We start from the raw sequence: 12,417 nt of genomic DNA on the forward strand, positions 1-12,417 counted from the left end.
GGAAGGCTCAGTCAGTTAAGCATCCGACTTCGGCTCAGGTTATGATCTCACAGTTCGGGAGTTCAAGCTCCAAGTCAGGCTCTGCTGATGACTCAGAGCCTGGAACCGGCTTCAGATTCTGTGTTTCCCTCTCTCTCTCTGCCCTTCCATCCCCCTCAAAAGTAATGAACATGAAAAAAATATTTTTTTAAAAAAGAAAACGATTTACAAAAAAAGAAAATTATCATAAACCCACTGCCTGCAAAACTACTATTAATAATATCCCTCAGTCTTTCTCTCTCACTAATTTATACATAAATCCACTTATGTCAGAAATGGTTTCACATATCATTTAACTATTATTTGAAAACAGAAAACAATGTCTATACAGTAATTGGTTGCATGGGAGTTCTGTAATGTATTGTTAGCCATTCCCTAATTCAAAACAACATTTAGGTGGTTTTCCATGGCGATGCTTATGATCAGTTTTCATCATCTGTGCAAACATACCTGATTATTTTGGGGAACTAAAAGTGGAATTTCCAGCTTTACTCAGAAAGGGTACCATGACAACTAATATCTATGACAATTTGCTCCTCAACTTGCCCTCCCCCACCCTCACCCTCAAAAGTTGTGCCCCTTTTCACTCCCGCCAGCTGGAGGTGAGGGCGGGTGGAGGGGGCTTAAATCTGCTTCCTTGAACCAGCAGCCCTAGAATACTGACACCGAGTGGGATCTCTGCTAAAAGGTAACAACCATCTCAGACACAACCGTGTCTATTTGCAGTAACAACCGTGGCAGTAACAACCGTGTCTATTTGCAGGACCGGCCTAGGCACGTTTTGAAGTGGGTAAAATTTGTCTTTGGTGCCTGCCTTGCCCCCTGGCCGGAACTTGACAGCCACTTGATCTGACAGCAGCCTTGACTCAGCCACCACTCCCCTTGCCTCCCGGGTTCTCTATCAGCCGCGCCACGCCCCGTGCCTGGAATCCATCTGCCCTTTATTTCATCCTATCAGCTGGCTCTAGACTTTGCCTCCTGGATCAGTTCTGGGCATCCCTGGGAACGGGATGGGGGAAGCAGGCTGAATCCTGAGCAGAACTGTCCACAGCGCAAGGCAGGTGGTAGCAGGAACAGCAGACCCAGGGAGTAGGAGGATGTCACCAGGCAGAGGGTGATGGGCCAGAGGCAAAGGCAGTCGTCGGCCACCTCAATGCCTGGTTATGTGGGCAACCGCCCACCCTGGCTTTTGCAGGATTGGTCCTTCAGAATGCTGTTCCTAGAGGGGGCACCCGGGTGGCTCAGTCAGTTGAGCGTCAGAGCCTCCGACTCTTGATTTCGGCTCAGGTCATGATCTCACCATTGGTGGGATCGAGCCCCATGTCGGGCTCTGTACTGACAGTGCGTAGCCTGCTTGGGATCTTCTCTCTCCCTCTCTCTGCCCCTCCCCTCTCACTCTCTCTGTCTCTCTCAAAATAAACAAAATTTATATTATAGATGTAGATATAGATATAGATACAGATATAGATAGATAGATTTTGATATATATATCAAAATAAACAAACATATATATAATATATATATATATGTGTGTGTTCAGAGACGAGCAGGGCCTTCTGAAAAGACAAATGAAGGGCCATTTCTCGAGAGAATTGGCTATGTGGAGTGTGTTGTCCAGAATGTTCAGCAGAGTTTCAACCTTCTGTGTTTTTTGTTTTTTGTTTTTTGTTTTTGGCAAACTGTGCTCTTCTCTGGGCCTTAAGTCTGCATATCAGTGATGGGAATGCGGGGAGGGAGAGGCTACAGGTGTCTCTGGCTGCCCACATGGCCGACCCGCTGCTGACCACCCTCTTTCCTGGTCCCACAGTCGGATGGCTCCATCCTGGCAATTGCCCTGCTGATCCTGTTCCTGCTCCTGGCCCTGGCTCTCCTCTGGTGGTTCTGGCCCCTCTGCTGCACCGTGGTAAGTGCCCCAAGCTCCTCTTCCTCACCTCAGGCCTCAAGCAGAAGGTGACACAAGGTTAACAGGACCATCAGTAGGAGACAGTGACAAAAAACTACGTAAAGATTAAGGACAAATTTTGCATTGTTTATGTAATTTGTACAAAGTTGGCACAAACTAACATTGCTTGACGGAGCCGCAAGTCATTGGGAATCAGTACGGGTAGGGAGTGAGACTGCCAGCCTTTAGGTAGGGCCGCCCAGGTGGCCGCTCTGGTTCTAGTGCTCAGGAAGGACCCCCAGAATGTTGTAAATGGCGAGTGTTATTTGACATGAATCTCACACACATGCGAATGCACGCATGCACACACACATTGAGTTGCACCTGCTAATACTCTTTCAAGACGACGCTGGCCTTAGCAGCCAGTCTGCCCATCTGCGGGAGTGCCGTTGACCTCTTTATTTTTAATAACAATGAGTGGCACCTGCCTTCATTTCATTACTTTTAGCTAACATTTATAGGACACATTTACCCCGTGCCCAGACTAGTCTAACCACTTAGGCTACGAGATGGATAAAAATCTGTCCCCTCCCCATCATGCTCGTCAGGAGCCACCACATGGCCCTGGCTAGTGTCTCCCCAAATAGCTTCAGGCCTGGCATAACCTGCCATCACCTGCTGCACCCAAAGGAGGAAATGTGCCGGTTTATCAATTTTTATTCCCTGGCCCCTAGACTAGGAGAAGCCCAAACAAAATCATATCCAAATGAAGGAAAACACCGTTTGCTTTCACATGCCTACTCCCAGCCCACACTCGGCCTTTATGTAGACTCAGAGGGTGCACTGTAAGCCCAGGCGGGTTTGAAGTGAGCACTGCTGGACTGCCCGCCATCTGCCATTCCCTGTCTCTTAGTTCTTCCCCAGAGGGTCCCTCAGGGGAGGCACTGAGCCTCTCCAGGCAAGAACTTGTCCTCATTTTCTCTCTGAGCATTCAGTCCACAGCGCGAGGAAACTCACATCTGCGTGTGGAACTGAGCTCAGCAAGGGCCCCAAACTCACAGAGCGCTGGGCTCAAAAAGGCAGGGAGAGGGCTTCGAATGACATTGGAAAGAGGTGGTGAAAGAAGGAGATGAGAAGCTTGACCGGGATGTGGATACATGTGGCAGGGACTTCTGGAAAGAAAGAGGCTCTTGCACCAGCAGAGGCCCTGGGTGTTGAGGGAAAGGGATGACTTTCAGTAGATTGGAACGTGTGCGCAGGCGGGACCCAGGACAGACTCAAGTCTCTGGTCAGCCGGTGCAAGCCAGACCGGACTGACTGGACTGACTCACCGAGACTGTGCACACACTCTTCCAGCAGCAGCCCCAAAAGTGAAATGGTGTTTTCAATACTTAAGGCTACACAACTGTTTTATTTTGAGGATAAAAACAAAACAAAACAAAACAAAACAAAACGCCATGAGTCAGCCAGGATGCTATCTATGGTGATTCAAAAACAATTTTCAAGTCTGAAGTTCTAAGGAGGGAAAACCCCCCTCAGTGGGGTTCTTAAAGAAGAGGGTGGCCAGGGTCAGTGGTAGTGATGGTGGCCGGCAGTGAGCACCAGACCTTCTACTGGAGGCATCACCCTGTTCACCCAGTCCCTTGCATTCTTAAAAACAGTTAGTCCTGGGTGGGGATAGCTGGGAACAACAGAACAGCTAGCAGTCCTCCATCACGTATTAGCTGTGTGATCTGGGGCAAGTTACCTAACCTCTCTGAACATGTTTCCTCATTGTATAATGAAGAGGATAAGAGCATCTCCTCCTCATAAGGAGATGGTGAAGATTAAAGGAGTCATATATACACTGCTTAGAACAGTACCTTTGCACATAGTAAATGCTGTGTATTATTATCACTATTAAAAAATATTTACTATAATAGGAATATACTACTGTACGTCATGGCATTCCATTCATATTGGTGCAAAATGTCTCTTTCTGACATATAACATTGCATAAGTTTGGGGCGCCTGGGTGGCTTGGTCGGTTGAGCGTCCGACTTTGGCTCAGGTCATGATCTCACGGTCCGTGAGTTCGAGCCCCGCGTCGGGCTGTGTGCTGACAGCTCAGAGCCTGGAGCCTGTTTCGGATTCTGAGTCTCCCTCTCTCTCTGACCCTCCCCTGTTCATGCTCTGTCTCTCTCTGTCTCAAAAATAAATAAACGTTAAAAAAAAAATAACATTGCCTAAGTTTAAGGTATCCAACATAATGATTTGATACATGCATATATTGCAAAATGTTTACTATAATAAGTCTGATCAACATCCATCACCTCACAGTGTCACAAACTTTTTTCCTTGTGATGAGAACTTTAAGATTTACTCCCTTAGCAGTTCTTAGCAGCTGTCAAATATACCATACAGTATTGTTAACTACGGTCACCATACTGTACCTTACATCCCCAGATTTTATTTATCTTAAACGTGGAGGTTTGTACCTTTTGACCCCCTTCTCCCAATTCCCCCACCACCCACCCCTCCAACCCCACCTCTGGCAACCACAAATCTGATCTGTTTCTATGAGTTGGGGTTTTTTTTAGATTCCACATATAAGTGACATCACACAGTATTTGTCTTTCTTCATTTGACTTACTTCACTTAGCATAATGCCCTCAAGTTATGTCCAGGTTATGGCAAATAGCAGGAGTTCCTTCCTTTTTATGGCTGAATAATATTCCATTATATGTGTGTACTACATTTTCTTTACCCATTCATCTATCGATGGACACTTGGGTTGTTTCCATGTCTTGGCTATTGCAAATAATGCTGCAGTGAACATGGGGGTTCAAGAAGAAGATACTTCTTCAGGATAATGATTTTATTTCCTTTGGAGATATACCCAGAAGCGGGATTGCTAGATCATATGGTAGTTCTATTTTTTATTTTTTAAGGAACCTCCATATCCAATTTACATTCTCACCAGCAGTGCACAAGGGTTCCCTTTTCTCCACATCCTCACCAGTGTTTGTTATCTTTTGTCTTTTTGATGACAGCTGACCATTCTAATTGTTGTGAGGTGATATCTCATTGTGGCTTTAATTTCCAGGGAAATGTCTCTGAAATAATGTCTTTTATTACTGGAAGCAGTGTCACCCAAGGCCAGATGTTTTGCAATATTCAAAATATTTTTCAATGAATTTATCTGGTAAAGTCCATGTTGCTTTGGAAAGCAGCCAAAATGTCTTAATGTGATCTGCTTTTGTAAGTCCCAAAGGATCTCTTTACAAGGGAAGATCTTGGAGATTAATTTTCCTGTTTATGATGTGTATAAAAACTGCCCTCACCCGTATTTCTGAAAGCTGGCCAGGGCTCTGATGCTTGGTGTGCCCCCAGAAACTACTTGTTGACCAGTGGCTTTCTTGAAGAGTGATGAGATATGAGGCGACAAGATAAAGTCATGTGTTTTCTAAAGGGAGTACACAGGAAGAGGGCAAACATCACCTCCCACCCCATTCCAGGATCCTGGTTCAGAAGATGCAGGAAGTTTCTCTCCCTTGAAGGATAACACCTCTAGCCACAGCTCTGGGACTAGCAGAGAGCATCCTTGTAAATGACAGTCCTGAAAGCTTCCTCTGTCATTCTCCCTGCCTTGTCCCAAGGAAATGCAGGAAATGCCCCCTGACCAGGTACTAAAGCAGCATCATGATGATGGGAAACAGCCAGGGAGCAGAAGGGTCTTACGAAATGTGGGGTACAAGAGGTTTGTCTCTGTTGCAAAGTTTTCTCCAGGAGTGATATGCAAAACATTTAACAACCTGCAAGACTCTCCACCCCAACTGAGCCAAATATCAACCCTTTAGTGGCTGGATATGGGGCAGGGGTGGGGGGCAGTCCACAAAATCCTGGAGGGTCGCTGGGGGTAGAAGGGCAGGCATTCAGATTGCTATTTACTGATCATAAGGAGCATTTTAAAATGTAATGACCAGTATGAGCAGACCAGACACAGTGGTTACTATCAGTCCTGCCCTCTGCCTCAGCATCCTTGCTTCTTGCTGGCCTTGTCTGGCAGAAGAAATCGGAGGGTGACCTGTGCTGCCTATTGCATTTTGTCTTTCTTAAAGGACCCCATTCCCTCTGGGCTCTTACCCTCCAGTTGAATGGAACCTGGGGTGACTTACTGCCCACATAGCATAGTATTGTCTATCCATCACAACTGATGGGAAGAGACAGGTAATTGGCTAGATAGATCCTGAATCAAAACTTTTTAGTGTTTCCCGAATCGGCCCTCAGGATCCCCAGGTAAACCTTTGGCTTCTAAGATTTCTACATTGATTCACTGGCACAAAAACACCCACACTGAAAGGGAAAGAGGTATTGGACTATATCACCCTGGACTTATTTGCATTTTCAAAAAGGGAATTCAAGGGTCAATACTTTACCAGAAAGAAATAAAGCTCTGCCTCAGTTCCACAAGGGGCATTGCAGAATGCCCCTTTAAATCATGTGGTGGCCACTCCATCTACTCATAAGTTTGATCCAATATTACTGAAATCTCTAAGTTGAACTTTAAAAAGAAGAAGATTAAGAAACCTAAATGAGAAGAGAATCATGAAAAAAAGAGCTGAAATATATTAGAAAAGTAAATGTTTTGAATGACTTGAATGTGTAGAGAAAAAAGGTCAACAATGAATCAGTGATATGAGAGCACTACTATTCTAGAAAATGCAGGCAGTCCTGCATTTCATAAATTACATGGATGTTGCAATGTAATGTTTTATATGTATCAAATTACATAACAAAAGACATTTATGGCAGTTTCTTAAATAAAATCGTAGAAATGTGCCCACTTTCTTGGGAGGTTAATGGTATATCAGGAATCCCAAGTAAAAAGATCTTGCTGTATTTTGCCAGATAAAAAATTCTGGTGAGGCAGCTGGCTGATTCAGTCGGTAGAGGATGTGACTCTTGATCTCAGGGTTGTTAGTCTGAGCCTCCTGTTGGGTGTAGACATTACTTAAAAATAAAAATCTTAAAGGGGCACCTAGGTGGCTCAGTCGGTTGAGCATCTGACTTTTGATTTCAGCTCAGGTCATGATCTCACAGTTCATGGAATCGGGCCCCTTGTCAGGCTCTGTGCTGACAGCGTGGAGCCTGCTTGGGATTCTCTCTCTCCCTCTCTCTCTCTCTCTCTCTGCCCTCCCCCACTCATGCTCACTCTCACACACTCTCTCTCAAAATAAATAATAGACATTTTTAAAAAAATAAAATAAAAAAATAAAATCTTAGGGGTGCCTGAGTGGCTAGTCGGTTGAGCATCCAACCCTTGATTTTGACTCCGGTCATGATCTTGCCGTTCGTGAGATCAAGCCTCACTTCAGGCTCCGCACTGACAGTGCAGGGCCTGCTTGGGATTCTCTCCCTCTCTCTCTCTGCCCTCCCCCCATTTATGCACGTTCTCTCTCTCTCTCAAAATAAATAAACTTTAAAAAAATAATAAAATCTTTTTAAAAAATTCTGGAGATTGGTTGCATAACAATGTGAATATACTTAACACTACTGGACTGTACACTTAAAAATGGTTAAAAGGGGCGCCTGGGTGGCTCAGTCGGTTAAGAGGCCGACTTCGGCTCAGGTCACGATCTCGCGGTCCGTGAGTTCAAGTCCCGTGTCGGGCTCTGTGCTGACAGCTCAGAGCCCGGAGCCTGTTTCAGATTCTGTGTCTCCCTCTCTCTGACCCTCCCCCGTTCATGCTCTGTCTCTCTCTGTCTCAAAAATAAATAAACGTTAAAAATTTAAAAAAAAAAAAAAGAAAAAATGGTTAAGATGATAAGTTTTAGGTTATGTGTTTTTTATCACAATTAGAAAGAAAAAAAAAAAAGAGACCCTGCTATAAAGTTACAGTTCTTCTGATCTTCTGAAATCCAACTATTTAAATGATGCTCTTTAGGTGAAATCAAATCATTATATTTCTGTTCATATAAAGGCAAATATTTTTATTCAGTTTGTTGAGATAGGATAGTGTGCATGCATCCAGAGTTTTTCCCTATATAAGCAAAATTCTGCTCTGTTTTGTTTTGTTTGTAATGGCTTTGTAGGTATCTTATGAACAGTTTTTAAAGCACCGTAAAAAAGATCATGTCTCATTCACTTTATTAAATTTCAAGAACAGTTTAACAAATTAAGTCCCTTCGACATCCCCAATGACAACTTGCAAGGGACAAAAATTAATCAAGAACTTGATATGCCTTATTGAAATAAAGTCTTCAAATAATGCTTTCCACACCTTAAAGTATAATATTTAATTTGTAGGGCCAGGCAGCCAAGCTTAACATCAGCAAAGGGATTTACTGATAGTCTGTTTAATAGAAACCTGACTGGTGCAAACAGCTCCTTAGCCAAGCATCTTGAGCCTAGACTCATCCTGCTCTTTAGGTCCCTTTCCAGCCTCCACCCATTTCCATCTGGACACTCCTCACTCTGCAGCTTACAAGATTATTTCTCACTAGCATACAGAACTCTGCCATGGCCTGTCCTCACCCCTGCAGCTCTACACCACACACCACATACACCCAGTCTGTTCCCATCTCTACCTTGCTTTGTGGCTTCCCTCATCCCTGCCAGGCTGGCCTTGTGACTTGCCTTATAACCCAGCCACTGCCATCCTCATGCTTGCTGGGTGAAATGAAAAGAGGTGAGCTGTCATTAAAGACAACTGGGTTCCAGTAGATATCTGCCTCTTCACTCACAGGATTGGGCAAATCCTTCCACCTTAACTTCCCCACTTGGAAAATTTAAAAACTGGAACCATATCATCTCTAAAGTTGCTTCTTTATATTCTTACCTCCTATAAGTAAATCTATTCCTCCCTTTCGAGATTCCCTGGCCTGTGGTTCTCAAAACTGGGTACACATCAAAATGACCAGAGGATCATATGATGTAAGTAATCAGGGACAGCATGTCCAAATGTCCATGGAACAATAGTACCTACAAGATGTGAACAGGTATGCTTCAGAACAGGAGTATTTAGACAATGAGTTTGAAAGACACTATTAAACTAAATTGAATAACTGACTTCACTGCAGGACTTCTCAGAATGTTTCATAAGATAATTTGAGCTGTGAATCCCCAAACTTATTTTGATGCTGGAACCCTTCCTTAGCCTATCCCTATCCCCCCACCCTTCCAAATACCTATTAACATACAGACACCTGGAAGGGCACTAGTATTCTACCAAACACTGTTTGGGTAACATAGTCCCAGAGAATGCTCAAACAGTGGAAAGAACAGCTTCCTGAGTTCTGAGGGGCTGCCTCCTTCCTGGCCTGCTCAGAGGCTGCATCGAAGCCAACAAGCTTGACATGCTACGAACATCATTATGCCTTCCTGTTCCCTATGTGCCCTGCTCAGATCCTATAGGCACTACTCATGGCTGGAATCACCTTGCACGTAACCCAGGCAGACCAGACACTCCTTCTCCAAGCCTCAGGGAATCTGAATTCATGGATTTCTTTGAACTGTTTCACTTAATAGAGTTTTGTGGTGATGGGGACATATTATCTAATGGGGAATATACACAGTTATTCTTTTAAGTTACCATGTAAGCCACATAGGCCTGATTGACTAATGTAAAATGCCTGCCACTCACTACTCTCATTTTAATTATCGAGACATTTGCCCTTTTAAGGCAAATTAGGCAAATAAGACCAGATGAGTCTTAAGAGAGATGAGTTGGGGGTGCCTGGGTGGCTCAGTTGGTTAAGCATCTGACTTCATCTCAGGTCATGATCTCATGGCTGGTGAGTTCAAGCCCCGCATGGGACTCTGTGCTGACAGCTCAGAGCCCAGAGCCTGCTTCGGATTCTGTATCTCCCTTTCTCTCTGTCTCTGCCCCTCCCCTGCTTGCTCTCTCTCTCTCTCTCTCTCTCTCTCTCTCTCAAAAATAAATAAACATTAAGAAAAAAATTTTTTTAAGACAGATGAGTTGGGAGGCCAAAAACATTTGAAGTTTGAGTTCCAAATGCAAAAAAAGAAAAAAGTTGACCTCATTTCTTTGAAAATTTCTTGTACTACATTCTAGATCAACACCCTTGGCATTAGCCTTTGCTAAACAACAGGGTAAAATTACTAGGTCCAGGCAGTACTTGGACAGCACTAACCCACTCCAGTCAGCTGTGAGGTTTCTATTACATTTAGGTTGTTCGTATAGTAGAAAGATTGACTTCTCTGCCATTAGCTGGAATATCCTACTTCCTCGATGTTTTCCACATCAAGTTGCTCATTTTTCCTTGTTTTTTTTTAGTTTTAATTAGAAGAATAGTTATTATAAAGTTTGGGTATCAGAATGGAAGTCTAGAATTTAAAGCATGAGAACAAGCATCCCCTTCTACCTGTGAAATTGAAGCCCTTGTTAGATGGCTTTCAGAGCTCGACTGGCATTTCTTGTTTACACAGCTCTGTTCTGATAGCTTCTCCTCACACAGAACCTATGAGGCCATGAGACAGCAGAAGAGTTAGTGCTAAGAGATCAAGCCAGAAGTCTCAAGATAAGCAGTGTTTTAGATCTAAGGACCCAAAAATCTTTAGCCATCTACATACAATATTTATTTGAGCTAACCCCTCTAAGCATGCAAGAAGTAATCATTTGTGAAAAATAAATTACTCTCAATGGTGATATAGTGAGGACTACATAGCAAAACAAAGAAAAAAATTCCTACAAAAAAATATAATAAAAGTTGTTTCAAATATATATCCAGGCTCATCAGAAAACAGAAGACATTTCCAGGGCCAAAATAAGGAAGGATCTGGAAATCAGATGGTTTGCTGACCCTATAGCAGTGGCAGTCCTAGAGGGGGAAGATTTTCTGATCTCAATAACCTAGACATTTGGTTTAATAGTGTACATAAAAGTTTGGGAGTTGGAATGGAGTCTTCTGCCTAAAGCTGGGAACTTGCATATAAGGCTAGGCCATGGGCTTGGTGCATGTGTACATGTATGTCCCTAAGAACTCAAAACCATAATCTCTCAGTTTTAGAGTTCAAATGTGTCTTACCCGTGGTTCTGTAAATTGCAAGCCAAGAAAAGTTGTCAGTTTGGAAGTACTTAGGAATCTGCAGAAGGAAATTCGAATCCTCTGTGGCATGTTGATCCCTCAATGCAATCCTCATAGGATTCCCATAGGTAAATGCAAATTACCCATGAGCTCACAATCCCAAATTACCAAATACCCAAGGAATATTATTACTCAGATTCCTTGAGGTTTTATAATACACATGGAAAGCACAAGGACCAGATTTTAGATAAGGAAGTCAGGCCCAGGGAGTGGTTCCTTTGTCCTCTCCAGAGTTAACAATGGTTAAGTAGCAGGTACATCAAAAGTTCTCTAAATACCATCATCTCTCCTATAACATGTGTCCCTAAAAATACCACTGCATTATGGAATTTGGGCTGCATGAAAATAACAGGACTAATGGGGGAAATGAGTTCAGAGGAGAGCATTCAAACCTGTGTAGTCTAATAAAACAATACACTTCGAAAAAAGGAATAATAAACCCAATAAAACTCCGCCATTTTAAGCATCTTAGATTCTTAATTTAAATTATGCTACAGTAAATATACCACTTTGCCTCGATTTGTAAAAATAAACTCCTGAAGTTTCCCGGGGCATGTGAGTATGATGTAGCACTGTGGCTTTGAGTTACGGAGGCAGAACGGAAGGAAGGACATTCTTAGGACGAAGTGTCACGACACCAGAGGTGGACGGCTGTGACTCACTGTCTTGTTATTCCTTCTGCGCCAGCTTAAAATAGGAGTCCAGCTTTTGTTGTTTTGCCAGGTTCTTCTTTTCATAACAAAAAAAGACAATTTCTGTGGTTTCCAGTCAGACCTCATGCCACGAAAGTGCTGTTCTGCTGCTCACGGTGCGATAACCTTTTCTTCAATCCATGGCACGTGCCTCAATCCTCTTTAAGGCCAATGATGGCTCCCATTGAGTTCCATTCTCCTTTCTTTTGGTTCTTCAGTGTGGCCTCTGACGAAGCTCAGTGTGGGCACTTTTACTCGTGTTGGTCACAGGATGCCCCATCTTCTCTCGTGTTACAAGCTTCTCCTCCACACGCTTAAGCCTCTCCTCCTTCATTCAATCCCTGGATTCTTATGAGCAGGACACACACTGGTTTTGAGGATGTATATTCAATGCTTTCATGAGGAAAAGCACATAAGCTCAGGAGCAAATATAACTTGCATTGAACAAGGGTAAACGGAAGTGAGAAAGCAGCCACGGTGTGTGGGGGTTTCTGTGTCCCTCCCAGGCCACTGCTGGCAGCTGGACAGCACCTTCACATTCACCCGATGCTATTCAGTGGCACCAAATATAATTCCCTCACACTTTAATATGTTTAATGTTATGTTATGCGATTTTTACCACACAAAAAAACTAATATAGGGGGGCCTGGGTGGCTCAGTCAGTTGGGCGTCCAACTTTGACTCAGGTCATTATCTCATGGTTTGTGGGTTCAAG

General features: G+C 43.6%; 1 protein-coding gene across 7 annotated transcripts in view; it reads left to right on the forward strand.

Moving 5' to 3' along the window:
• The window catches only part of ANTXR1 (ANTXR cell adhesion molecule 1), a 219,166-nt gene that overhangs the window by 130,511 nt on the left and 76,238 nt on the right, over nucleotides 1-12,417 (forward strand). For all 7 annotated transcript variants that reach the window (XR_006215786.1, XM_007083391.3, XM_015538032.2 and 4 more), the window contains exon 13: nucleotides 1,847-1,942. Coding sequence is in view for 6 of the 7 variants with exons in the window: in XM_007083391.3 (XP_007083453.2) it covers nucleotides 1,847-1,942 (96 nt within the window). In the remaining variant the exon portion in view is untranslated. The remainder of the gene's footprint in view (nucleotides 1-1,846; nucleotides 1,943-12,417) is intronic.

This window comes from Panthera tigris, chromosome A3, assembly GCF_018350195.1.
Source record: "Panthera tigris isolate Pti1 chromosome A3, P.tigris_Pti1_mat1.1, whole genome shotgun sequence".
NCBI lineage: Eukaryota > Metazoa > Chordata > Mammalia > Carnivora > Felidae > Panthera > Panthera tigris.